This window comes from Cottoperca gobio, chromosome 17, assembly GCF_900634415.1.
Source record: "Cottoperca gobio chromosome 17, fCotGob3.1, whole genome shotgun sequence".
NCBI lineage: Eukaryota > Metazoa > Chordata > Actinopteri > Perciformes > Bovichtidae > Cottoperca > Cottoperca gobio.
In genome coordinates, this window is record NC_041371.1 from 13706659 (window position 1) to 13733470 (window position 26812).

A 26812-nucleotide genomic window follows, 5' to 3' on the forward strand; every position below is an offset into this window, starting at 1 on the left:
TTAGAAATACTGAGGTTGTGAGTTCAAGTCCCCCCTCATTCTATCCCCACACCCCCTGAAAAAAACTAACCAGACAACAAAAGGGAGTGTTTTAAAAATAGCTTTATTTATTAGTTTTTTTAATATTTTACTTATGCTTAACGGTCTTATTATGTTTGTAAATATTTATCAAAATTACATTTAAAATGCTGTTTAAGAGCCTTCTCTAGAAAGCCAGAAATCATATTTTGGTGGGGAAATAATTACTGGACATTTGGACTTTTCCTCTAATGCCAGCACAAGATATTTTATGTTTTTGGATAAAATGTATTGACAGCCACCGGATGGATAGCCATAACACTTGCACAGACATTCATGTTCCCCAAAGGAAAGATCCTAATGCCTTTTTATCTAGCGCCATCAGCTGGTTGTACTTTTCACTTATTCAATAAAACATCACTACACAACACATTTTGTAACCGACATTTCTGTTCCCCGGAGGAGGAATCCTGATGACTTTGGTGATCCCCTGACTTTTCCTTGAGTGACAGTTTTGTTTCAGAGTGAAATGTCTGCACAAATGTTGGATAGACTGTATTATTATTTTTATTATATGACAAAACAGTGTTTCTTTCTGTGGTAAAAACGTGTATTTGTACAGTAATATATGGAATAAAACTCCAATCTTAACCATAAAATCAGGAGTACTGATATAACTTTACTACAAAAAAAACGTTATACCATATCTATTACGATGAAATTTAACCTTTAAAAAAAAGCATTTACACTAAACTTAAGTGACTGACTTTTATCTTTTCATTCAACGCATTTCGACTTCATGAGGGTCATCATACAATACTTTGAAGTCGTGCCAGAAACCCTCCACTCTACTCTAAAGTAAACGGCGACCAGGTTGCTGAAAATGACCAAAATCCCAGAAAATATACTGAGGACATGACTTCAGTGTCCTCAAGTGATGCAGGCTGTGATTGTTACTATAGTTATTTCTGGCTGAGGGAACATGTACTTGTCCCTAGGTCCACAGGAGCAGTCACAATATTTACAGAAAGATTCATCATAATTTATATACTCCAGAGTGTTGTTTAATTTCTGCTTTGAGCATGGTGATTATGAGAAGATGGCCCCTTGGTACAGATGTAATTCCATTTATGCAAGACAATCTGTAGCCTCAGGAGATGCTGCTTTAGGATGAGAGGACGGAAACAATCAGACCTGATGACACAGCATCATCTAGAGAGAGCTTTGTTTGTCCTTTAAAGAACAGCACCAAAGAACGCTGACAAAGCACTCAAACCCCCCACCTGTTATAGAACAGCAGCCCGCTATACCCACTTCAGTCTACCTCTAATACTTATATCACAGTAGTTCAAACACATGAGTGTGTGTATGTGAATTTCTATGGGTGTTTATGGATGACAGAGGATTAGCTCAGTTCACAGGGATGCTTTGAGAGGATGCCATGAAAGAGGCAGCAATTGGATTCTGCAACTTCTGACGAGGTAACCCTGCTGTGTGTGTGCTCTGGACTTGCATGTATGGATCTTACTGTAACGGCATGGTTTACTGGTTATTGATGCAACCTTCCTTTTAATCAGAGAAAGTGAGACGCAAATACTGTGTTGGGGTTGATGGTTTGGATTTCTTTATTTTTGTAATGTGAATTCAGGGAGTCATATGTGATGTCAGCATAGGTCCTTAAGGGGCATGAGGTAATTATGTGATGCTGAGGTTGGGAGAAGGATCTGAATGGGATGCTGATGCAGGTCCCTGTTGAGAGCCTGTGAACACAGTGCTGAGGTTGCTGGTGTGACCTAAAGTTTGAGTTTGAGGGATAATATGATGCTGGAGTTGTCCAACTTTATATGTAGAGAGAAACATGCACTCTACTTCATATTTATATAATACAGTAGCCGATGTGAATGCATGTTGTGCAGACTTCCTGGCATGGCCTGATTGACCTATTTAGGGGCTCCGGGGAAAACATTTATTAGCTCCCCACCTCCTACCTTCAGTGTATACTCTCTGTGTCGCCTCAAAGTGTCCATCCAGTGTAATGCACACAGTAGTCTACATGGTCTCAGGTTTACTGTGTGTAAGTTATTGATGAACACAACTTTATTCAGGAACATGTTAGGACAATATAAATGGAAATAATTAGATCTTAAATATAGATTAAAACACAAGGGCCCTCTACAAGATTATAGAATCATAAAGGACCCACGTAATCTTATATTGTGCTTTGGTGGTGCAAGTTCGATAATCCATTTGGGGAACACTTAATTGGATAGTCCGCCTACAAATAGTTTATAGAGTATTTGTAACATTTCAACAGTTTATTGATCAACAATTTAACTGTTTTGCTTTGTCTGCAACAGATTTTCTAAAGAGTATTTGTGACAATTCATGAACATAGCTACTCACTCAACCTATGCTAATGTGTATAGCATAGGTTGAGTGAGTAGTTCAAGTTAGTTCAACTAAAATATTTTAAGTGTATGTAGATTTGTTCATACATTTTCTCATATAAACTACTCTATATTTAATCTAAAATTAAAATAAATTAAAAGGAAAACATATGAATTGTTGAATATGAAATAATATGCAAATAGGGCCTACTTTATAAACTATTTGTAGGCGGACTAATAAATTGTTACCCAAATTTGCAGATAATGAGATTACCCAAAAAACTAAAATAATCAACAAGCAGTTAACCCGGGACTTTTCAAGCAATTGGATTGCCTCCTGACTGTCTTCCCAAGATCAGTTATGCACCGTTAGTACACTTTAAACTGCTGTTAACTAGCCTATGTGAATCGATTGTGTTCAATATGTTGCAGGATGTCATATGTTTAATGTTTTTGTAGGCCTATAATCAGATCCAGTGTGCTCATTATAATGGCAATAAAGTGATGTTCAGTCCTCACATGAGGTTGCTGGTGAGGTCTTTAGTGTATGTCAATTTTATAGGTTCTCGTTGTTTCACGGTGTGTGTGTATGTGTGTGTGTGTGTGTGTGTGTGTGTGTGTGTGTGTGTGTGTGTGTGTGTGTGTGTGTGTGTGTGAGTGTGTGTGTGTGTGTAAGAGTGTGTGTTGGAGGGGATCTCTGTACTTGCTGGTACAGTCATGGGTCAACCCGAGCAGTCCGGGGCCCCTGACATGGTCGTCCTGCTTTGGCCCTTGGTGGTCAGTGGCTTACATGATGTTATCCGGTCGCCCTGGTATGCCGAGGTGCGCATGCCCACTAAGAGGACGCAGCGGCTCCATGTGTGTTGAGGCGCATTATTTGGCAACAGACGCGGCAGTGGGGAGGGCCGAAAAAAGAGGATATCCCCTGGATTTTAAAAAAGCAACGATTTATCGAGGTTAACTGCAGATTAAACATTCCTTGGTCGACCATCGGCGAAGAACGGGCGACAAAGCGACAGAGTAAGTTGACTGAGGGGAAGCTGAAGTTTTGTAGTAAGTGGATCGAGAGGAGCCTTTTATTCGGAGTCGTCGAGAGGAGCCAGGTTTTCCTCCACCTATCTGTGACGATAAAGAAGCTGATGGGCTGTTGAAAAGTAACACTTCTCCGCAGAGCCAAAGGTTGAGCACTGGGGAGGAGAGGGGGGGCTCACTCAGACAAATATTATTTTATTTTACGTTTTCTTACGCGTGCCAGCTTGTAACTATGATCCATGGACTTGATTTTGTGCGGTAGAAGTGGTTAAATGAGGTAAGGATTATAACGTTACATCGCCAGCGGCTCCTCGGCGGCACGCTCTGTCCCTGCCCGGCCGATGAAATGTATGAGTTCCGACTGGGTTTTTCTTCGGGAGGGGACATCCAGGTAAACAGTCCCTGTGAGCCTCATACAGCCTCACTTTTAGGGCAGTGGGATAAAAGTTTGTGTCCGCTTTTTGAGCTGATGGTTGTCCCGCATAGAGGCTGCAGCCAGCCAGGGAAACGATCCGGGCTCGGTTCTGGTTGTGAGGGTCATGTTGGAGAGCCCGGCTGGAGGAGTTTTACGACTTTGACCTGAAGTCTCTGACAGCCGTTGATGTTCAGACGTTAATATCCGAGCTAAAGTGGCTTTGTGTTTTTGTTTGTGTCGATGTTAGCTAATGTTAGCTCGCTAACTAATAACACTCTCACCTCCTCTGAGGCGGTGTCAATAATAAAAAACGCCGGCTCGTTGCACATGTAGTGTGGGCTGGGTTTAGTTTTTAAAGGGCTGAGTGTGGTTTGGATGCTGTACTGTGGGGGTGTAACGTTAATGGTGGACGCTGCTGCTCGCTTTAAGCCCCCTGGCACCAGTGTTGGTTCTGCTATCTGGTAGCTAATCTTCCTACTTCTCTCTGTGACAACCGTAGTCTTCCTCCTCTTAAAGCTGAACACACACACAAACACACACTCTGACACACACCGCACACACTCCCTCTCTGTCTCACCCAGACAAGCACACACACTCACACGCTCGTACGCACACATTTCCAGCCACCAGGTTGCAGCGCTTTGGGACAAAGCTGTGTCTCCGGATTACTGCCATCATACTAGTTTATAATAATGTTTCTATTGTCGCACTCGGAAGCATTTAAGAGCTTTTAATGTTTAATGGTTGAATATGACGGAAGCCGGTGTGTTGACTATACCACATGGAACATTTCACATCGTGTTGTGAACGCACTGGCTCCTGCTGTTAACTTTACTCGTGCTAGTTCAAGACGAAATGCTGGTTCTGATGGAGATTTACTAAAGTCTTATTACATAACATCTGGACTCTTATTGGATACTTATATCAACTGCTCTCTGCAACTGTTTATATCAACAGTGACGCATAATAATAATAATAATAATAATAATAATAATAATAATAATAATAATAATAATGATGATAATAATAATGATATTAATAATCTGGTTTACAACTTTGAACTAAAATATGCTCATCCCAAGACTAATACAAATACAGGAATAAATTAATAGATTTAAATTATTACATTAATTATTTATTGTATTGTATAATGTTACAGATTTCAGAGATTATTGTTTTTGTTTGTGCCATGAATCTCATTATCGCTTAATCTGCTGATTATCTTCTCGATTAATTGTTTATAAAATGATAGCAAATTGTGATCCATCCCAGATTACCAGAGTAAAAGGTAACATCTTCAAATGTCTTGTTTAATCAGAACATAACGATCGGTTTTTGCTGATTCATTTTCTGTTGAGTGTAGCAGCTCTTCTTTTTGTCAAATATATTTATCATCCATGTCAGTAATCATTGGTTAATTAGGATCTGTGCACATCAAAGCCACCTAGAGTCAAGTACTGTGCATGCCATGTAGACTAAGGATGGTAAAGTGATCTGCTGTTAGGAGACTTTGTGGAGATCTGGAATGAACAGTCAGTTGTTCATGTGAACAAAGGCCCTGTAAAGTGTTATTTGCATGTTAACAATCCGTTGCATGGTTGCATTGTTTATGACCTGTCACTGTGAACAAAATTCAGGTTAGCCTTTAGAGAAGGGGTTGACTAACGCCGGTCAGAAGAGAGGAGAATGCTTTGCTTTGACACCGGCACTACTGAGCTACCTGTTATGACAGGGTTGAAGTTGCACATCCACTGGTAGTCTTATCCACCCCATACTGTATTCATGATATTAAAATGACAAGACCGAGTGACTCAGAAAGTGTTAAGAAGTTTCAGGTTTGTTGTTTTCCAGAAAGCACTGTTCCAGTGATCACGCACAAGACTGACCCAGAGCAGTTGTGTAATCAGCCTCTGTTCTGGAAAGGGTCGTCTGCTGGCCACATTTTAAGCTGCTGCACATGACTGCAGGGGTCACAGGGCAGCTGTTTAGTCAAGCCTTCATGACTTCATCAAATATATAGGCAGCAATTTGCTGTCTAATTGCCTTTTTCTGCCTATGTTGTGTCGACAGTGGTGTCAGTTGCTCTATAAAGCACTGCCTTCAATTAAACCAGCTCAGATTATAAAAAAAATATTATGAAAGTTTTGTTACTACATGATGCTTGGAGACAATCATTGCTATCATTTCTTATTCTGACAGATGCAACCAGGTTATTGATAATAATATTTTGCCAGTGCAGCAGTTCTACAAGGTAGGACATATGTTTTCCCAGGTTAAAGGTCTGTCAGTGGGTAAATAAAATGCGGAACACGTACCGTAAGGGCAGCCAAACATCGATGATGGTTGAGAGTGAGTCTGCCAACCTGTGTGAAGGGTTATTGAGTGACTGATGGTAGACATGGTCCATGAGTGACTAGATAAATAACCACCTCGGTGCAGGAAGAAAAGACACTCAGCAGAAAACACTGCAGGTGTAAATAAACTGAATTTGGATGAGCGGCAACCTGATACCGGATTAATGTACTGTAGTAAAGTATTCTGCCACACTCGCACAGTGCAATAGTAGGGATTATTGTGATCTAATTACACTGCAAATTGTAATGAGAGGATTGAGTTTGATTAGATAAAACTTTTCAAAAGTCTTTGAACACAGACTGTCTTCAGCCTTCCTGTGAAGCAGTTAACAAAATAGAGCAATAATGAGAAAGTAATAACTTTTTTTTAACATAAAAAACCTGCGTATTAGTAACAGGGTATTAATTAAGGAATCTTACATAAGAGCCATATTATTAACTTAATTGTCATATCTTAATGATAGGATGACAGAAATAGTGTTTGTTACAGGACCAGCCTTGTGATCATTTGGTTAATGTGGCACACAACACAGTCTGTGTATATATAAGACACAAGAGCTGCAAGATATTTGAAAAAGATATGTAATGCATATAAGCAATTATATTTATTTCTATGTAGTGTTATTTGTCTATGCACTTAGTTATAATTGTTCATATTTCAATACTCTGACATCACTGAGACACATATGACATGACCCATGTTCAAGTTCATATCATGGCACCTATGTCCACTAGTGTGCCGTTTATACCGGTTTTACAGAAATGTTGCCCTCTTCTACAATGGAAGAGCCAACAGCATGCTGGGAAGAGGCAGATAAATAATGTGTTTTGCTAGAAAGAACTGCTGATGGAAAGCTATTGCTATGATAAAAAAAGTATTGAAAGAGAAACAGCCCAACAAACTTAAGGACACATCACCATGACCCCCCCCCCCCCCCCACATACCGTACAATGAAGTCTTTACAGTGTCGTTAAATGCTGTTTGAAGATTTCCATCTAATTTGAATATGAGGATAATATTGTGAAGCGAAAAGTGTGATAACTATAACATGAAACATTCATAACCACATGTGCCGTCTGATAAAAATAGTATAATATTGAAATAGACAGTGTAGCTCAGTATGTTAACTTTGTGTATTTAAAGTGTAAAGTAGAGTGTTCCTTCCAGTTTTAGTTGCCTTTGCATTGGTTACATGTGATGTCAAGTTCTTGGTTGGGTAAGGGTTTGATCCACCATGTGCGTGTGTGTGTGTGTGGGGGGGGGGGAACTGCCATGGACATGAAATGTGAAACCTGTCAGCCATTCAGATCCTCTGTTACAAAGATAGGGTGGAAGGTTGTGGCGGTTGTGGAGGGGGCGGGGGGCATCATTTCACAGCTTTATGCATCAGAATTAGTAATGCCATCACAACTCTCGGCAGCACACACACATGCACTCACATACTGCGTAATGGCCGTCACTATGGAAGCCGGGCGTCTGCTCCAGCACCTTTAGGGTTAAAACCAGCTTCAGCTTCTCTCTCCGTTACACACACACACACACACACACACACACACACACACACACACACACACACACACACACACACACACACACACACCAGCCAACCGGTTTAAACCGGTTCTCAGGAAAAGTGCTTTGTGTCCCACTGAATCCTGGGAAGGGTCATGTCATATGTGTCTCAGTGAGGTCAGAGTATTTAAATAAAACAAACTTAGTCAGCTCTGTGTTATCAGATGATAACTCTGCATGCTGCATTGTGACTCTGTATGTATATTGTGTGTATGGGTACATCATGGATACACTGAGTGTGCTTTACGCTCGCCGCCATAACCCTTCTGGAGACGGGAAGGGAAGAGGGGGTAGGAGTGTGTACAGTGAGAAGTAGTAGGTTGTAAGGGTTAATTGTAATCCTTTTTTCCCCTAAAAACAAGCATAGCTTCCTGTAGTGCGTCACTGGGCAGATGGAGGGCCTCCGCAGACTTGGCAGGACTGGGCCTCGATTCTGTGACATACATGCATTAATATTATTCACAACATAACGCCACTGTGTTTCTACTTCACGGTCGTCCAGTAAAAAGCAACGGTCCGCTTTCTGTTTGCGATTGTGAACTTTGAGAACTGGTCGTCTCCTGCAGCATGGCTTATGGCCAGCGCGTGTTCACCTCTTACACATTTGATAATGGCCAAAGTCATTTTAATGAGTGCGTGTACATGCACAATAGTATCTCGGTTTTGAGTCTTATCTTTGTTTTGATCTTATTCTAAGTATGAAGTTTACATGGAACTCCTAAAAACCTGATGATGAGTGAGATAGTGTGCATGTAAACGCACTCAATGTTGGACGGGCCAGTCTTTTTTCCTTTCTGTACATTTTTAAAGGTCTACATCAGAAGGGAGAAGTGTTTGTACCTGATCTACGGCCACACTCGAAGGCAGGGTGAAATGCCAGGGACGATAAACGCGGGCGGAACTGTGCACACTCTCCTGGAAGGCGTTCATAGTGTTTCAATCGACGGCACACAAAAAAAGTGACAGAAATAGTTGTGTAAAGAATGAAAACAAAAGAGAGTTTGAGAGAGAATTTCAATTTTCTCTGTTTTATATCATATTTAACTGAATACCTTTTGAGTTTTGGACTGTCAGAAATGTTTCACTATTTTCTGACATTTTATAGACCAAACGATAATCAACTAATCTTAAATATAATCGTCAGAATAATCGATAACGAAAAGAATCAACAGTTGCAGCCCTAGTAAGAAACATACCTTATCGTCTGTGTGTGTATAAAAATGTGTGGTTCTCACTTGACAGAAGTGTCCAGGGGGATTTGATGTCCAAGTCCATTGAATTATAAATAGTACACCATTCTTTTATTATTGTGAAAATAAAGGTATGTTGTTTCATACACACAGATAGATAGGCCATTATCCAGACCATAAAGGTAAACATGTATTGACCCATACGTGGTCTTCTGTGTCTCCTCTCTGATTACTGAAGGATTCAGAGCAGCTACCGTAGGAGCTTTATGTGTTTCTGTATGTAGCATGTACTGGAGTACATCTGTGAGAGTGCACTCTTTAACCTGTACTTAACTGTCAGAACAAGCTGCTGTATTTCTCTGTCTCCTATTCTGCGGGCCCGTCAACATCTGGTGGGATTGAATTTGTTGTACAGGTGGCTATCAGACAGTAATGGATCTGGTGCTCCTTGGAGCCTGACTCAAGGAAATAATTTATAAACAAGCTATTTGAAATGAATATAAAAAAAGGATTTCACTTGCACACATAAATTACTAAAATACTTGTATTCATGGCTCGTTATGAATATTTTAACAGAATTCATGCTCCAGTTAATTTTGGATATCGCCCCAAGTCCCTTTTAACTCTGATTTGATTACTATGTTGTCATGTTTTCCAGCTGCTTGATGTCTAACTGCAGCATTGTTTTTGCTACCCCTCTTTCAAAAGACTTTGTTGTTGCAGTCAAGTGTTCGTCAGATTTCTATTGTATGTTTTGCACTGAACATGGAGTACTTACTGAGTAATCTCATCTTTTTTTACTCCCATCTTTTTTCCGTTTTCCCTTCTTTTGTTTTTTGGTTTCGACTGACATTTGCATAATTGGTTGTTTTGAAATTATACTTGAGTCAACATCTTGGTCACGTGACCTTCCAAATCCCACATGTCTTGCCTTGGGGCTAATTCAGTTACCCTGTGTCCCTTACAGCTGATTTAGAGTCAGCGTTGTCTAAGTTCTGAATCATGCAATCACAACCACACTTTCAGTATAATTAATTGTTTTATTATTATCATATCTATGTACTGTATGTTTGTCAGATAATGTCAACATCACAGGAATAAAATGTGTGTGTAACCGGAGTGTTCCACAAGGCTCGGCAGACAACATTTCCCAATACTAACAATCTAGCTTGACAGCTTTGAGTACTAACTATTTGTTGTTTACGTTTATTCCAATGATGTTAGGTGTTTCCTGACATGTGAGGAAGGCAGTTGGATACCCCAGCTTCAAGTGTTTGAACTTAACTGCAAATGACATACAATATTTAAATAAGCAAAGATTCACTTTGTTTATTACTATGACCTTTTTAAAGGGTTTGCATCTGCACCCACTACTTTCAACAACTAAAGTGTTCACACCTGCTATTTTCAGCATAAGCGAGCACGCTTTACATTTTGCTCCAGAAAAGTTAACCCGTTCTTGTTCTGTTTAATCCGTTACCATTTTCAGTAACACATTTTCATTATATAATTATACATATTTTTCCTATCTGCAGGGGATGTCTGAGGAGGCTGTCCGCCAGACGCGCAGCCAGAAGAGGGCGCTGGAGAAGGATCCTGCTACCGAGTCTATAGAACCCTCTGATGATGACAATGAAAGCAAAAAGCCTAAATTGGACCCTACTGAACCCACATTACAGGAACAAACTGAACCTGAAGCCGACTCTGTACAGGCACAGGAACACCAAAGCCAGACGATGGTCGGATCAGAGCTCGAGAAGGAGCAGGAGCAAGAGCAGAGCCTGTCGCCGTTATCTTTACCGTTACCTTTGGTCTCTCAGCCGGTGAAGGATGATCAGGAGCAGACCCAAAAACAACAGACGACGGTTGAACCCAGCTCAGACAATCGGACTGACTGCAACGACACAGACATCAAGGTGAGGACGGAGGCAGCTTTGGCTACAAGGAGCAAGGTCCGACTGATGGAGCCAAAAGCGCCCAGTGGCTTGCTGGCAGCAGGCGAGGTGAAGGCCACCATTAAAGTGGAAGTTCAGACGGGAGAGCAGCCCGTGGACATGAGCACCTCCAGAGGGTGAGAAACAGTTTATAGTAAACTCTCTTCAGCTGTGACAACCACATGAATCTGTCAAAGAAGTAGTCCAGTCAATTTCTTTATATAGCACATTTAAAAACAACTGGAGTTGAACCAAAGTGCTTTCCAGTCAAGGTAGATGGGTAAGCACCTGCATCAATACAGGTAAACATGATTGAAGACATGAAAGTACATCAATACATAATAATAGTAATAGTAGTAGTAATACAATAAAAGAAAGGTACAAATAAATAAGAAGTTTGGAGAAATAGAATTAAACCAACCACAGATTAAAAAGCAGTAAGAGGATGTTCTCAGCCTCAGACTGAACTAAAAGCAAGTGAAAAAAAAGTGGGACTTTAAATTGGATTTCAGTTGAACAAGACTTAATGTGGGACGGGAGGCTATTCCAGAGCCCGGGACCAACATAAAGAGCTTGGTCGCCTTTGGTGATGATGTGAATGTGCAGGAAACTTCATCCAGACAGCAGAAAGACTGCCGGCTTCTTCTTTAGATTTTTTTTGTTGGGGACAAAACTCAATTATGAAAGTGTAAAAAAGGATAAAAAAAACACTTAATTTGAATCTAAAAAGGCTGAAAATGTTTAAGGTGACTTTTATGATGTTCTTCAAAAATACCATGTCGGGTAGAGGAAGGGGGGGATGGTAGGGGATGGGGAGTTGGGGGATGGTAGGGGATGGGGAGTTGTCTGCAGAGGTGATGTTTAACTTTATCTTTTACTTTTAGTCTACCTCCATTTTTCCCCACTCACCACCTGAACCCTAAATACTCCCCTCACACAAAATGAAGCCTTGTGTCACAAACCGGTTCCAGCCGGTTGTTGCCATGGTTTTCAGAGTGGAGAAACGGCGAGGGCAGGGGGGAGGAGGAAAAGGGAGTGTGTCACGTGATGATGACTTTGAGGTCATGTGACTTCTTTGGAAGAGTAGTGATTAATCCACAGGAAGTGATGAAGCCGCTAAGCCCTGAGGAGAGACTAAAAAACACACACGCATATAAGGCGGTCGGTGAGGAGAGACAGGCCTCACGTCGTCATGTGTCGACTTTAACGACTTCATATTAATATAAAATCTTTGTAATCACAACACCTTGTTTTTAGAGGAACACAACTCCTGTTCTTCAGATTTTTAGATAAAGATTTTTAGGTCATCCGCTCTCGCATATGGCCTGCAGTTGAACTAGTCACTTTGCAGGAGAAGCTTTATGTGTTGGGAGGGGGTATGTGTAATATGTGAGGGTTGATCCAAACTGCCTTCAAGATTCCCTCATGCTTTAATTTCCTTAGCATGCTTTGGATGACGTATGTAGCTCCATACAGGTCACCCTCCAAATGACTCAGACGCCTGTAATGCGCTGCCACAATATCCTGTTTCAACAGGAAATATGTGCTCTCAAACAGCCATTGCATTGTGACTGAAAGACCTTTTACTGCAGCTTTGAGTCCCACCTCGCTCCTCCTCTGCATTTAGGACTCTTCTGTTGTCGGAGGAGGAGCATCAGCATGAAGAGAAGCTGTGTGGAGAGATTATAGTGGAGCAGATGAACCCCCAGTCATAAACTATAATCGTGATTGAGGAGCAGATCTCCAGGAATACAGACATAATTAATAGTTGCAAATATTTGAGCCAGTTAAGGTGTACTTCTCTATCTTGTCCCCAAACAGCCATAAAATGTTCTTAGGCTCAAACACACTGGGTCAGTCAGTACAAACTCATAATGTGCAGCTCCACATTGTTTAAAACCAAATAACCTTTTTAGAAATTCTAGTGAAGATTTTGAAAATGCTAAATATGTCTGAATTTGGCTTAATGTTTTTAGAATATCTTGCTGCAATCATAAAAAAAAAAGCTGAACTCTTGGATTTGAATATTTCACATCATAATGCTTCAGTAAAGAGCTGGAAAAAGCTGAAAGAGACATTTGTGAAATGGTCAGATAAGTAGATTTAAGTAGTGTTCGACCGACATATGTCTTTCAATAACCAATGCCAATAGAGCGCAGGGCGACTGATGGACGATATATTGTTGTTGTTGTTGTTTTTTGTATCTGATAAAATACAAACATTTAAGAACAACAACAAATTACACATAAAATTGCTGAAGTTAAATGAACATTAGTTGTTGTATTCATTGTCTCTGTTTGCTTAAAGAGATCTGAAGCTTTAATTTAAATGTCATTGTCCTACTTTTGTCCAGCATTATAAAAAGGGAGAAGCGCCCTCCGTCCCCTGAAGATGACGATGTCATCATCCTGTCAGATAACGACTCCCCCAGTCCACCGATGAATGGCTTGAGACACTTTAAGGAGCTGGACACAGACCTGCTCATGGTGAGAAGATAGAAGTTATGCATTTCATGCGCCTATACTTCTGCGATGGATCCTGAAACACGTTTAAATTAGGGCTGCAAATAACAATTATTTTCATTATTGATTATTTCGTCGATTAATTGTTTGGTCTATAAAATGTCAGAAAACCCTTTAAAATGTCCGTCACAGTTTCTCAAAGTCCAAGGTGATGTCTTTAAAAATGTTGTCAGTCCAAAGATATTGAGTTTAATTTGATATAAAACAGAAAGAAAGCTGTAAATCTCCATATCTGAGAGGCTGACAGCGTTGGTTTAGTTGGGCCTTGGCGTTAAGAAGTTATTTTCTAACCTCAAAGATCTAAATTACACTCCAGGCATTTCATTGATGCTCAAAGCAACTGAGAATAAGTTAGCGGATGTTAGTGGACAGCTTAGGCTCCATCATCGAACGTTTAAGTCACTGGAAAGAGATTTTTGTGTTTTGCAAAGAGAATCGTGCAAGTGATGTTGTTATCTGTCGAGTGTAGAAGAGCAGCCCAGCGGAGAGGGAGCGCATCATTAAGCAGCTGAAGGAGGAGCTGAGACTGGAGGAGGCCAAGCTGGTGCTGCTGAAGAAACTCCGACAGAGCCAGATACAGAAGGACGCTCTCCAGAAGGTAAACGGTTATCACCCACGTCAACACAGGGTCACACATAGAGCCACACATCCCCACAACACAGGCTTCCACTTAAAGCTTCCTGTTTATTGTTTAATATCTGTCTCCATTTCCCTTTCAGCCCTCAGGTCTGTCCGGCTCCTCTGCGCCTCCTCCTCTCATCCGAGGAACAATTACAAGCAATAAAGGCTCTCAGCAGGTTAATGCTCTACTACGACTCATGCACTCAGGCAGCATATCTGTGTGACAGCACCTTCATACGGTAGTTGATACTGTTTCTGATGGTGGTCTTCTCTCACCAGATTTTGACAGGCAAGAGTTCAGGCACGGTCATCCCTCCGCCGCTGGTGAGAGGAGGACAGCAGATGTCGTCCAAACATGGCTCCCAGATCATAATGCCGCCTCTGGTCAGAGGGGCACAGGTGAGTCATGGCTAAATGTTAACAATATTATTACCATGCTAAGATATTTAAAGGACATTTGTTAATATTAAAATGGTGTCAGGGCAATGATAGCCAGAGTTGTTAAACCGCTGTTTTTCACTCTGGGATAATCTTCAGGGAGATAATTACACTTAACTTAGGACTTATGTTCTCTCTTTGTGTGTGCCCTTTGGTTGGTGCTTTTGATGCGCCTCCCTTGTCCTCCCCTACCTCTGTCTGTGATGTCACTCCATGTCTTCCCTCTCATTGTGCTGGTTAGCCCATCTCTGTATCTCTACAGCAGATCCATGCTCTCCGGCAGCAGCAGCAGTTGGCTGCCTCTGGAGGCTCAGGACCTCCTCCTCTGCTGTTGGGCTCCAGGACTTTAGCCCCGGCAAGCCACGGCCAGAGAGGCATGGTCAACTCGGGCTTCATCCGAATTGGCAGTAGTGCTAACACACTGGTCAGTATTTCACGGGTGCTTTCAAGTACAAAAGAAAAGGGAGAATATGCACAAATAGTATTTGCCTGAATAGTATTTCAGTACAGTTACACATGTTAATAAACATACTTGTGTTCAGGTTGAGAAATGTTTATTCAGTCAATTGACTACATATCAGTCACAAATCTCGAAGTACAAATATAGAAACCTAGAGTTACTAAATGATATTAACAAGTAGTTAATATAACCCATTCTTGATCACCATTTTACAATTTAAATCATTAATTATAATATAATATACATTGGTGGGCGTCGAGACGCTCGAGGGTTTGTACAACTGTTCAGGTGCGAAAAGAAAATCAGACACCACATCATTTTACTCGAAAACATTGTTTTGTTTGCATTCAACTAGCTAACTTTTAGTTACAGCTCAATTAAACGAGCATAGTAAACTTAATTATATTATTTAATCACAGAAGAAATGTTGGGTCACGTCATATAATTAACACTCTAATTAGTTTATAACGTCCAGCCAATCAGAAATGAAGATTTTCAGTGGCCTGATCGTAACGATAACCATTATTTTAGTAATATAACATATTATAATATAGCTTACAGCTAGAGCTACTAATGACCTTAACTTTTGGTCATCGTATGATATAAAGTAGCTCGCTAACGTGAATAAAGATTTGACCTTGCTATCTTAACACATGACTGTCTGCATTATCATCCGTTGACTGACAAAGTGAATGAGCAGTTTCTAAAAATCACTGAAGGCTAGACTTAACCGTGAATGTTAGTCGTTATACACAACTAGAATCTGTTACAAACCCCTGTAACAAAGCAAAACTGGTCAATAGATATACATGTATTATGAGCTATATCAATCATGTAGTAACCACTGAACTTTACACTTGTGAATAATTTTAGTCTAGAAGTGTATTTCTTTAATGTTTGCACATTTTGTATATGGGAACAGGAGCTTTCAATAAGGCTCCGACTGTTTGATCAGTGTTATTTGATCATTAAACACCTTGCAAATAATAAACACCAACAGCCCTTTGGTAACTTCTGTAGTGCTCAGACAAGTCAAAGATATTCTGATCCGGACGTAATGTTTACACCTGTCTTGTTTCTTCCTGTCTCTGCTCTTTCAAAGGCCTCTGTATCCAGTTTGAAAGGTTCTTCCTTAGGAAGCGGCGGCGTGTCTATGGTGAGCATGAATGACTCTCCAGCCAGCCGCCAAGCTGCAGCTAAACTCGCCCTGCGGAAACAACTGGAGAAGACCCTACTGGAGATTCCCCCGCCCAAGCCCCCTGCCCCAGAGTTTAACTTCCTTCCCTCTGCAGCCAATAATGAGTTCATCTACCTGGTGGGACTAGAAGAAGTGGTACAGAATCTGCTGGATACCATTCACAGAGGTGTGTTACTTTTCTCTTTTGATGGCTTTTGTAGAGGTAAAAGGATTCGTCAATCAACAGAACTATAATTAGTATAATAGTATAGTATCATTTTCTGCGTTTCTTTGTTATATGTTATAATAGGTCAACTGAATATCTTTTGTTTTGGACTGCTGGTTGGACAAAACAGGCAATTTTGTGATATCTGCTCGGGATGTAGTAAATTGTGATGGTTATTTAAACAACTAATAAAAGTATCCATTGAGAAAGATGATTGTCAAATTTATCGATAATGAAAAATAGTTTCATCCCTAGACGTTTGGCTGAGATGATGGATCTGTTTCAAACAAGCATCAGAAATATTCCTTCCCATTTTTATGGAATTGAAACATTGTCCATATGTTGTCAGGACATCCCCACTTTCCCCCAGGATTTAATTATCTGTCTCCCTGTCTCTGTCTCTGTCTCTTTCTAATTACTTATTTGACAACATACAAGCACCTCTGTCTGTTTTCAATCAGTGCCTCTGGGTTTCTCTCTCCATCCAGGAAAGACAGGTGTAGCACTGTCCAAGACCATTACCAGAGAGCCCTTCAACTGCACCCAGTGCAAAACCGACTTCACCTGCCGCTGGAGGCATGACAAGGCAAAAGGCGGGGCACTCCTCTGTGAACACTGCATGTCATCCAATCAGAAAAAGATTTTAAAGGCCGAGCATACCAATAGGCTGAAAGCGGCGTTTGTCAAAGCACTGCAACAAGAACAGGAAATAGAGCAGCGCATTTTTCAGCAGACGTCCTCACCACTGTCCCACAGTAGCTCCTCATCCTCTTTGTCGATGAAAGCAGAGAAGCTGGTGTCTCAGCAGCTGAAGCAGGCTCACGCCAGAGCGTCTTCCCTCCAACTCCTCCAACAGGCCAGTCGAGGAGCCAACATGATTCACCATCACTCCATCAAGCAGGTTAGAATCAGTTCTCATTTTAAAGAGAAGCATTTGCACAGTCGAGGCAACTGTAACTCAAGACCCCTCTCTGTGTTTCTTAACTCCCCTCAGAGCTCCAAGGGCCAGCTGTCCCATGGTGTCTCATCATTGGGGCTGAGGGGCGTCCCCCACTCCTTCTCCTCTTCCTCCCAGTTGCAGAGTGCAGTGGCGGCTGCAGCTTTGGTCAGCCGGCCAGGTAAGCATGCCCACGTTTCCCACCGCTCTGTCCAGAGTTCAAAAGTGAGCAGCAGTGGAATCGCCGGCATCAGGAATATCGGCGGAGGTAGTGCCTCATCCACTGCATGGAAGAAGCAGAGCAACAGCAATACAGGTAGACTCACATTAATACCAGCCTGCCGGCTGACGTCGGCTCTCTTTCAAATTCCTGTCTGGTCCAAAAGCATCCTTGAACATCCTTCGTCCAAATTTTTCTAGTGTTAAGTAATCTCTTCCAAAAGTTGCCTTCTAGTATAATCTCATACACAAGATAAAAGTTGAGGAGGAAATGTTTTCGGACAAGGCAATTCCACTTCCAAGTGCTCTCCCTGCCAGTGACCTCAATCTTCCTACTTTAGTCCCTCAGTTTGGTGGTTTATTAGTTTTCCCTGGGTGTCACTACTAAACCTTAGAGTAGAAATTCTCTAATTTCTCCTTGGTGTCTATCTGTGTGTTGTGGGGACACGGGTTGCTATATATTCAGGTGCTATGAAGTTTCTTATTCAACTCAAAAGGCATTAAACTGCCAGCATGCAGCTCGCTCCACACCATGACCTGCTGCTCTGTTGCATGTTCACAGGAGTCACTATGGCCTACGTGAACCCGAGCCTGACAGGCCACAAGACGTCAGGCACCGTCGACGCTCGTCAGAGGGAGTACCTGCTGGACATGATCCCCTCTCGATCGTCGCTCTCGCAGACTGCAAACACATGGAAATAGGTTAAACCGTACTCTAGTACTACTTAAATTTTGAGAAAGTTCCTCAGCTCCAATAATATGGTCAACAGCAACCCCCGGAGGACTGTTAAGCAAATACAATCTCTCAAAGTGAAGAAACGTTCCTTCCTTACCTTTTGTATGATTGTTCTTTTAGTTTTCTTATTTTCTGTTGTTTACTTTGAGATTCGCATTTTTTTGGTAATTGTGCAAAAAACATTTTGATTGGATTGGGGCAAAGAAAAAGCTTATACTTGAAGGAGTACGGGGTATTTCTGTCCTCCAGCCTGGGTGTTTAAATAAGACTTATTTAAACATATGTGCATTGAGTGCTTTGATAAAAAATAAGTACACTGTTCTGGGTTTATAAGCCCTTTCTCCCATGACCTTTTGACACTTGAATGGTTATAGTCATAGCCAAGGCAAATTACACATTTATTTTTAGCAAAAACAAAATAACTGAGTTACATCACTATTCAGTACATCACCCCTGTATTTAAAGGTTTGAATTGATTTTGTATTTACAGTAAGTTATTTTGTTTTTTCGATTATATTTCAGTATATTGTGGTTTCCACAAGAGTTTATTCTAGTTTCTTTTTTTTCTCCTGTTTAAAAGCATGCCTTCCCTTAACCTCTCCGTTCATTTTGCACCTTAGCTGAAGAAGCATGGTGTCATTGCTTAATTCATCTGTAATTACCATCTGTAATTTGCTTATTTTATATTGATGTCAACATTGTAATATTTTGTTAAGTGTTTTGTCATTGCTGAGAAAATGCAAACTCTAAAGGAGCGGACTTTGCCACACTGGAGCCAGAGATCTCGCCTCAGATTTATTCAACTATAACCCACACAATACGCGGCATACAGGTGGCCCTGAATCAGACTCTCCCAGCTACCAAAGGCCTGGAATACACAAGATATTTTTATCTTGTAACCCTAATCACCATGTTGCATAGCTTCCTGATTTGACCTGTACATTGTACAAACATATGTTAAAACTTATTTGGTTTACTTTTTTTCCTAGCTCCTAAAGAAATAAAAAATATATACATTTTAAACACTTGTTTTTTATTTATTATGTATGGATGTTTTAACACCAGTTTGACATTTCATCTACAAACAAACGCTTATTTCATTACTCATTCACTTTTGCATCCTGACAAATCATATCGGTGTATGTACAAAGCACAGGACTCCTCCAGTGTGTCGCTCCAAATTCGAAGAGACACTGAAGAAAATGAAGTTCAAAAGTAAGCAATGAGGAAAATAGATGTTTAATTGGGAATAATGTAACAAAGGTGGATGAGATAGTTAAATGAATTGACATCACAGATTAGGAATGAAGATTAAGAATTAACATACCAGACTACATATCACTGCCAGTACAATTCTGGGATATTTATATCTTCTGCTATATATCTATATATCAGGCTTTTTACTCCATATACACTTGAAACTTATCAACTATTGAAATGTTATGGGTTTTTTTGTAGATTTAACTGCCCAACAGTATATGAAGTACTTAAAATGAACTCTTTTACTTTATTTTAAATAGGATTATGTATTAAATTAGGATCTTAATACTTCCACCATCACTGCTTAGATGTGAACCATTTAGGTAATCTGTCAACATGATGAAGACAACATGTCTGCTTTGCATGCTTGTTAATGCAGGTGTTTACCATTTTAAAAGTCTACAGTACATTGACACAACAATAATATTCATTTGAGGAAGTGAAGCAAAATGAAATGTTGCTCACTATGACAGAGTGCCTGCCTCAAGCAAGTTTCAGATTATTTTAATACAGAATTGATTATGATACTTAGCTACATGTTTCCAATTATAATCAGCATAAATGTCCTCGTAAGTGTGTACATACAAGGATTTTGATTCCTTTTTTTCCTTTTTTATATGAATAGTGACAATATTAACATGTTAAAGAACAGTGAGTATTTAAACTATGAAATATAAAAATATTTATAAGGAATACAAAATAAAAACCCAAGCTGTAGTATTCATAATATTGTGTTTTTATAGTTTTTTGTGTTTTTGTTATTAAAATATGCTCGAAATGTGGTATGGTCCTTTAAAACAAGCTGCCAAACGCCATAATATACTGTAAAGATAATTAGGTGTCATCCAGACAGTTGGGGACGGTCATCTCAGTTTCAAGTCTCTACAGCATCATTTTAATAACCCATTTATTATGGATGTAAACTAAATACAAGAAGGCTATCTACAGTATGTCTTAGAAACATGCTTCTACAACATTTATAAAAGATTAAATAAGCTACACAGATAAGAGAAGGTGGGGGCGGTAGAGGGTCACGGAAGCTTTTCCGGACAAGAGAGGAAGAGTTCCTGCAGTGACGTCACTGACGTGTTTTGGAGAAGGCTGGAGCAAGATGGCGGCGTCCAAGGTGAAGCAGGACATGCCTCCTCCGGGAGGCTATGCTTCGTTTGATTACAAGAGAAATCTGCCGAAACGAGGACTCTCTGGTACTTGCATCACATACGTAGTTAGTAAAATGTCCAGATCCACACGAACGAGCTGTTAAATATGCACAGGCCATATGACATTTGAGACTGAACATCAGCTAATGCTAATGATAACGGGTCATTGTCAGTTAGACACAGAAACTAACGTTAACCTTCTCAAATGTAAACGTTAAAGTTGTTGGATGCTCGTTAGTTGATGTCTATTATATAGGGAAACGATACATATGTCGTTTGACAAAAGTGTACAATATGAAAGTCTGGCTGAATACCACTATTGTGTGAGTTACTATTGAAAGCGATGATGGCTACTTGCTAACTATCTAACACCGGCACCAGGTTCATTGCGGGTCACATTTTAGTACAGTGGTCTAAAAGTGAAATTAGCTTTATATGTAAAACACACAGTTTACGCTAGCTGCTGTGTGAAACTGTTGATTATCAAACTCATTCGCTTCTTCTCAAATCGCATACTCTTTCTGTTGATATGTAGTATGCATACAATTGGAACATACTACTTTGTCATAACATTGCAACTTGTACGTTGACTCCTCTAACTCCTACAGCCCAGTGTTTTCCACAGGATTTTGAGAGACTGGTAGGGAGGGGTCGTGTGTGTGTGTGTGTGTGTGTGTGTGTGTGTGTGTGTTCCCCCCCAAAAAAAAAAAAACATTTTATACATTTTAAAGTTAAATGCATCAACTTGGTGCACAATAAACAATTTAATCATAAAAACATTGTGTATGTATATGTGTATATATATATATATATATATATATATATATATATATATATATATATATATATATCCTACCCCACCTCTCTCACACACACACTTATTTCTTTATACCAAGTGTTGACTTCTATATGGTGTTCAGAGTTGATGGCAATTTAGGAATTTAGTTGCACATGGAAACATGTTTTTATCTGTGAATATGACAAATGCTTTGACCTGAAATAAATGGTGATGAAGGGTGATTGTGGGTCAGAAAAGCATGCTGGCTTTCATACTTCACAATGCAAATCCAGATGCAGTAGTACATCCTGGTATTTTTTTACAAACTACATTTCACATGCAATGTATTGGAAAATACTGAATCTTTTTCACCAAACTGAATAGTATGAGTATTGGAATGCACAGATTGATTGGCCTGGGACCGGTGTTGCACTTAAATTTGCTCCCTCAGATTCTGCTCCAAAAATAAACGAATATTGGTACGTACTGCCGCCCGTATGGGAGGAACGTTATATTGATGACAAAAGATTTGAGCGAGCACAAATAAATTCTACTCAGTCTGTGGCACCACTGACGATTTGGGAAAATCTATCTAATTGAATTATTTTGTCAAAATATTGGAGGACATTCTAATTTTCGCATAATTCTCATTTTCTTTAACAAATATATAAAAACAAACAGATTTTTTGTACTAAACAAAGTTATTATCGTATGTCTGTAGAATACGATTTGTAGGCCGGAACTTCTCTGCAGCACCTCAATACTTTTTGACAGTTATGTTTTATATTTTTATAAACCAGTTTTGTTAACTGCTGCGTTTTTCTGCTGAATGCACTGGAGAGTATAGATCTCATGCCTGTAAATGTGTGAGTTACATTTGTAGAAACATAAGGCCTGAAACAAATAAAAGTAAACCATAATGCAAACTCTGGCTACAGCTATTCATGTGTGAGGATTATTCTAACACTTGAGCTGCACTTCAACTGGAGCAGCAAGTTCTGGAAATATAAATCATCTTGTGACAAACATTAGGTGTCAAACCAGTTTGACCAGTTGCTGGTATGAGGAAGCATTAAGAGTGTGTATGCCACATATGTTAATGACAGCTTTGCAAGCTATTGACAGGCCTATAGACGGGTTACTAGAGATTCATTTATTCCATCTTTTTAAACATCCCAGAATAAACTTAAGCACAATTTGAAACTTGATAATGTGATTTGGGATGTTGTTTAAATCCCAACATTAATCATCTGTGGTTAACTACGATGTTGCAATAACCTGTCACTAACCACTTCTTTATTCAACAGGATACAGCCTGTTTGGCATTGGCATTGGCATCATGGTGTTTGGCTACTGGAGGCTTTTTGGCTGGAACAGAGAGAGGAGGTAGGATGATTCTTGCAATTATGCTTTGGGTTTAAATGTTGATCACCGTGTAATATTTCACAATCAGGCTGGAACTAGTGGTGATTTGTGTGCATTGCAGGCGCTTGCAGATTGAGGAGATGGAAGCCAGGATAGCTCTGATGCCCCTCATGCAGGCAGAGCAAGACCGAAGGTGAGGCAAAAGAAACCTGACACGCACACAAATACGTTTTAGTTTATTTGGTGGTATCTCTCATGCTAGCATCTCTCATGCTAGCCTACAACAGTTAACGGTTGAATTTCCACTCCGGCCAGGTCCTTGCGGATGCTGAGGGAGAATCTAGAAGAGGAGGCGATTCTCATGAAGGATGTTCCTGGTTGGAAGGTAAAAAAAGCTGGGACTGCAATTTAACACTAACATCGCATACTTTGAAGTGTTATGAATATTATGAAGTGCTAATTTCAGCCTAGTTCTACTGTGAAGGTGAGGTGTTGAGGTGTTCCTCAAACATCTTGCTGATAAATTGCTCATAAGTGGGTTAAAAATAACGCACATGCATTTCCATTTTATAGGAGGCGATTACCCTGTTAGCATTACAGTATGCACTGTGGACAACTCTGCATCAACTCATCTACAATTAAACATCTCATGCGTTTAATTATTATTTTTTTATCTTACTTTATAGTCTGCTAACATTACTGTAGTTGTGGGTGTATTGTTTCCTTACTAAGTAGCAGCTAAGGTGGTTGCATGTAGCGAGGGGCACGCACACAATTTAGTTCCTTTTTTATAAAATGTGTGATAAACAAACTGATGTAAAGAAATTAAAAGCTAGCATACATATTGGATGTATAACTAAAAAGTACATTTAGTACAGTTAATTTGTGACCCACTTATGGAAGAGTTTAGGTTCTAATGACCTGTTAACAGTACGCCTTATTGGTATAGCACGTTTAATACATGGCAGAAATTCATTTAAGTTTTACTAGTAAATATTTGCACGAGTATTGAAAAACAGGATTTGGGTGATGTTAAAAATAACAAGGACACTTAAAAGATAGCATGAACATTTGTTATGTTATAACCTCTTTGGCATCAATATAAATTTTTGGAAGTCCTTGTTTGACCATCACGATAATCTGTTGCTCTATCCCTGAATGGATATAACTATAAAAACAATGCTTACATACTAAAGCTGCCTGGCAGTTAGAAATCTTTAATCTACTAGTAAAACATCCTAGTGGCAGCACATGGAGCTTATATTTTATTTATTGGGAGTAATAATAAAGTTGATCATTAGAGTTATGTTAACATTGTTGTATTGATAAATAACTGTTCTGTTAACACTTGTGCAGGTTGGTGAGAGCGTCTACCACACAGAGCGCTGGGTATCCCCTCTGTCAGAGGAGCTGTTCAACCTCCGGCCCCGCGAAGACCTTTTGCACAAGCGCTTCGGCTTCTTGTGGTATGTGTAAGCACCAACGAAGACGTACAGCGTCCTGAGCGCCACCACCTGAACCCTCGCTCAATTCAGCTTGTAAATGTTCAATATTAAAGTATCTTTTTTCTGTACTTCATCCTGGTTTCCCTGTTGACTTTCACAGTATTTACCTCCCCAGTGGAGGAACTTACACTTAATATCAAGCAAAAATATTGTTCAATGTGTGATTCAAAGCCACCTGCTCCAAAGATCTAGGGTGCAGTATTCCACTTCAAAACTGGGTCCATACAAACTGTTTATATTTTAGTTGTATTCTTTATATTGTGTAATGCCTGTCAAGTGGGCAAGAATAACAATCTGACCAAACTGCTGAAACCCTGAGAGCCAGTGAAAAAACAGCGGTCTTTTCACGTGGGGCTGATCCATCTGTTTACTGGGGCACTAATGTTAACTGAGGCACTGGTACATGTAATGTTAGTTTGTAAATTGCACTAAATTCAAAGTGGCAGAAACTAGAAAACGACCCGCAGCCAGGAGAAGTTGGCAGACATTTGCAACAGTCAGCTGGACCTGCCACGGCAGCGACAGGGGGTTTACACTGAACTCGCGCTAACAAAACCTACAACGTTTCCCGGGGCTGCTGGCAACTGAGGACGAAGCGAGGTGGTGCGGTTGATCACTTTTGACCTGTTTCTGCCCAACCCTATTGAAGAGGCGGTGCTGAACATGACAGCTACTCATAGAACATGCAAGCAAACCTGTTTGTGCGCAGTCAGAAATAAATGAGGGCATGCGAGTTGTCTTTGACATGACAGGTCTCCAGGGTAAAACGATCACCTGTGACAACTTCTTTACTTCACAGGCCCTTGGCAGTACGGAGGAATAAGCCTGAGCTTCCCACTGCACTGGTGTCATGGTTCTCATCCAAGTTTGCATTCACCGAGACCCATGCTCTGGTGTCCTGCCCCCGCACAAGCCTTTCGCCTTTTACTAAAGACTTCCGTGGAGAGGAACACCAATGAGTTGAACCTATTTTTGGCAGGCTTTGTCATTTGGCTGAGCCTTCTGCATTTGTGAAAGTTAAAAAAGCATTTGCATGCATTTTTTAAGACTAACACGTCTAATAGCAGTATCAGTGTTTCATTGAACAGGTGCTCTTTTATCAAATAAACTAAACCCTTACGTTATTTAGTTTACGTTAGTAAGTTACATCTAATTTATGTCCACGTTTCAGTGTTTACTGCACGGGTGTCAAATTCAAGGCAATTATATCCAGCCCGCGAGAAAATCATGTCTGTCATAACTGGCCCGCCGGTTTTGGTAATTAAATCAATGCATGGCACAACCACGGGAAAAGACATTTGAGGAAGTATCTAAATGTGTGAATGAAATTAAAGTTTTTGGAAAGCAAAGGGAAACACACCACAGATCTATTATCAAACATGTTTTGCAGCTCCAGAAAAATGTTATTTGGTGGAAGAGGGACCAAACGGCTCTTTAGAGAGTAAAGGATGCCGACCCCAGATGGATGTTTGAGTGCGTCGCCTCAAGTTGCTCCCACCTTACATCTAACTTAAGTTCTTAAAACTAACATTTAAATGTACATCAAGTAAGATTTTGATCCATCACGTCATTTGTTGGGTAATTTTAAAAAACAGTTTGAAAATGAAACACAATAGTTTGATTGCCGTGACTTTATTTTTGAATTTGCAATACAAAAATAAGCAGGATGGAGATTATTTAAACAAATCAAAAGAAATTGTACCACTTTGCTTAGGACTCTTTTCTACATTAAGACAAGCCCTGTTCTCATCTCAATGACCTTTGAACAGAGGCCATTACATTTAAAAAAATGTTTAGGCAAGCTAGCCTTAATGGCCCCAAACATTCAGTTGGCAGGATCCTGGCAGGCTCCACCCATGCAGCCACCGCTTGCAGCTTAACCGTCGCTGCTGCACGTTGGACCTGAAACAAGACAGTAAGACAATGTAAATCAGCCAGACTGCACCAATAACTAAACACAAGGGATACATTGTTTTACAATTATTTACCAGATAACTGGATCTGCATCAGGCAGTGCCATCTATAGCCGGATATTTCAGCTGTGAGGAGATCCACTGAAGCTTCCGACGGTCAGTTCAGTCTAAAGAAAAAGATTAAGAGGTGGATTAAGCCCAGCAACTAACATTTGACAAAAACCACAGTAAAATGCATGCAACCCTATTTGAGTCTGTAACTCACCACTTATGTGTAAGGGTACAAAGAAAAACTGAATACAGTCTAGACACCTTAGACGTCAATTAGGACTGCGGTGGGACATTACAGGAGCAAATTTGAGGACTAGTGCAGTGAACAGAAGTGGACTGAGCACAATACTACCCATGACTTAAAGGCCAATGCTTTTCTTTTGGTGGACTCAGGAGGTGGAGCACTACAATCCAGAGGAGCTTCATAGAAACATTTTCTCAATCAACATTTCCAATCGGGGAAGAGGCCATGGCATGTTGTGGCGACATCTGAAGCAGAGGACTAAAATCAACGACTAACTTGAAAGGTATTCATGGAAAC

At 40.2% G+C, this 26812-nt stretch overlaps 2 protein-coding genes, 1 long non-coding RNA gene and 1 other non-coding gene across 8 annotated transcripts; 3 read left to right on the forward strand and 1 right to left on the reverse strand.

Annotated features, from left to right (window-relative positions):
• The first annotated feature begins 3261 nt into the window (after positions 1-3261).
• Positions 3262-19262, forward strand: LOC115022964 (transcriptional repressor p66 alpha-like). 5 transcript variants are annotated; one of them, XM_029454088.1, is made up of 11 exons: positions 3262-3425; positions 10505-11040; positions 13257-13389; positions 13895-14023; positions 14145-14222; positions 14326-14445; positions 14726-14908; positions 16047-16308; positions 16836-17248; positions 17342-17600; positions 18066-19262. In XM_029454088.1, exons 2-11 carry the CDS (start codon positions 10508-10510, stop codon positions 18203-18205), a joined length of 2250 nt encoding a protein of 749 aa, XP_029309948.1. In that variant the 5' UTR covers positions 3262-3425; positions 10505-10507; the 3' UTR covers positions 18206-19262. The 5 variants fall into 5 exon arrangements, with proteins under 5 accessions (XP_029309948.1, XP_029309949.1, XP_029309946.1 ...); XM_029454089.1 differs by lacking the exon at positions 3262-3425 and adding an exon at positions 3568-3714; XM_029454086.1 differs by lacking the exon at positions 3262-3425 and adding an exon at positions 3704-3828.
• A 1277-nt stretch (positions 19263-20539) lies between these two features.
• On the forward strand, positions 20540-24380 carry ndufa13 (NADH:ubiquinone oxidoreductase subunit A13). Its single transcript, XM_029453552.1, has 5 exons — positions 20540-20704; positions 22745-22823; positions 22924-22995; positions 23118-23187; positions 24159-24380. Exons 1-5 carry the CDS (start codon positions 20611-20613, stop codon positions 24276-24278), a joined length of 435 nt encoding a protein of 144 aa, XP_029309412.1. The 5' UTR covers positions 20540-20610; the 3' UTR covers positions 24279-24380.
• An 812-nt stretch (positions 24381-25192) lies between these two features.
• LOC115023182 (U5 spliceosomal RNA) lies at positions 25193-25303 on the forward strand. Its single transcript, XR_003833995.1, has one exon. It is a non-coding gene; the product is annotated as a U5 spliceosomal RNA (small nuclear RNA).
• Positions 25304-25923: 620 nt separating this feature from the next.
• Positions 25924-26811, reverse strand: LOC115022175 (uncharacterized). The gene is made up of 2 exons (XR_003833840.1): positions 26296-26811; positions 25924-26209 (listed from the first exon to the last, which is right to left on the reverse strand). It is a non-coding gene; the product is annotated as an uncharacterized LOC115022175 (long non-coding RNA).
• Position 26812: the final 1 nt, after the last annotated feature.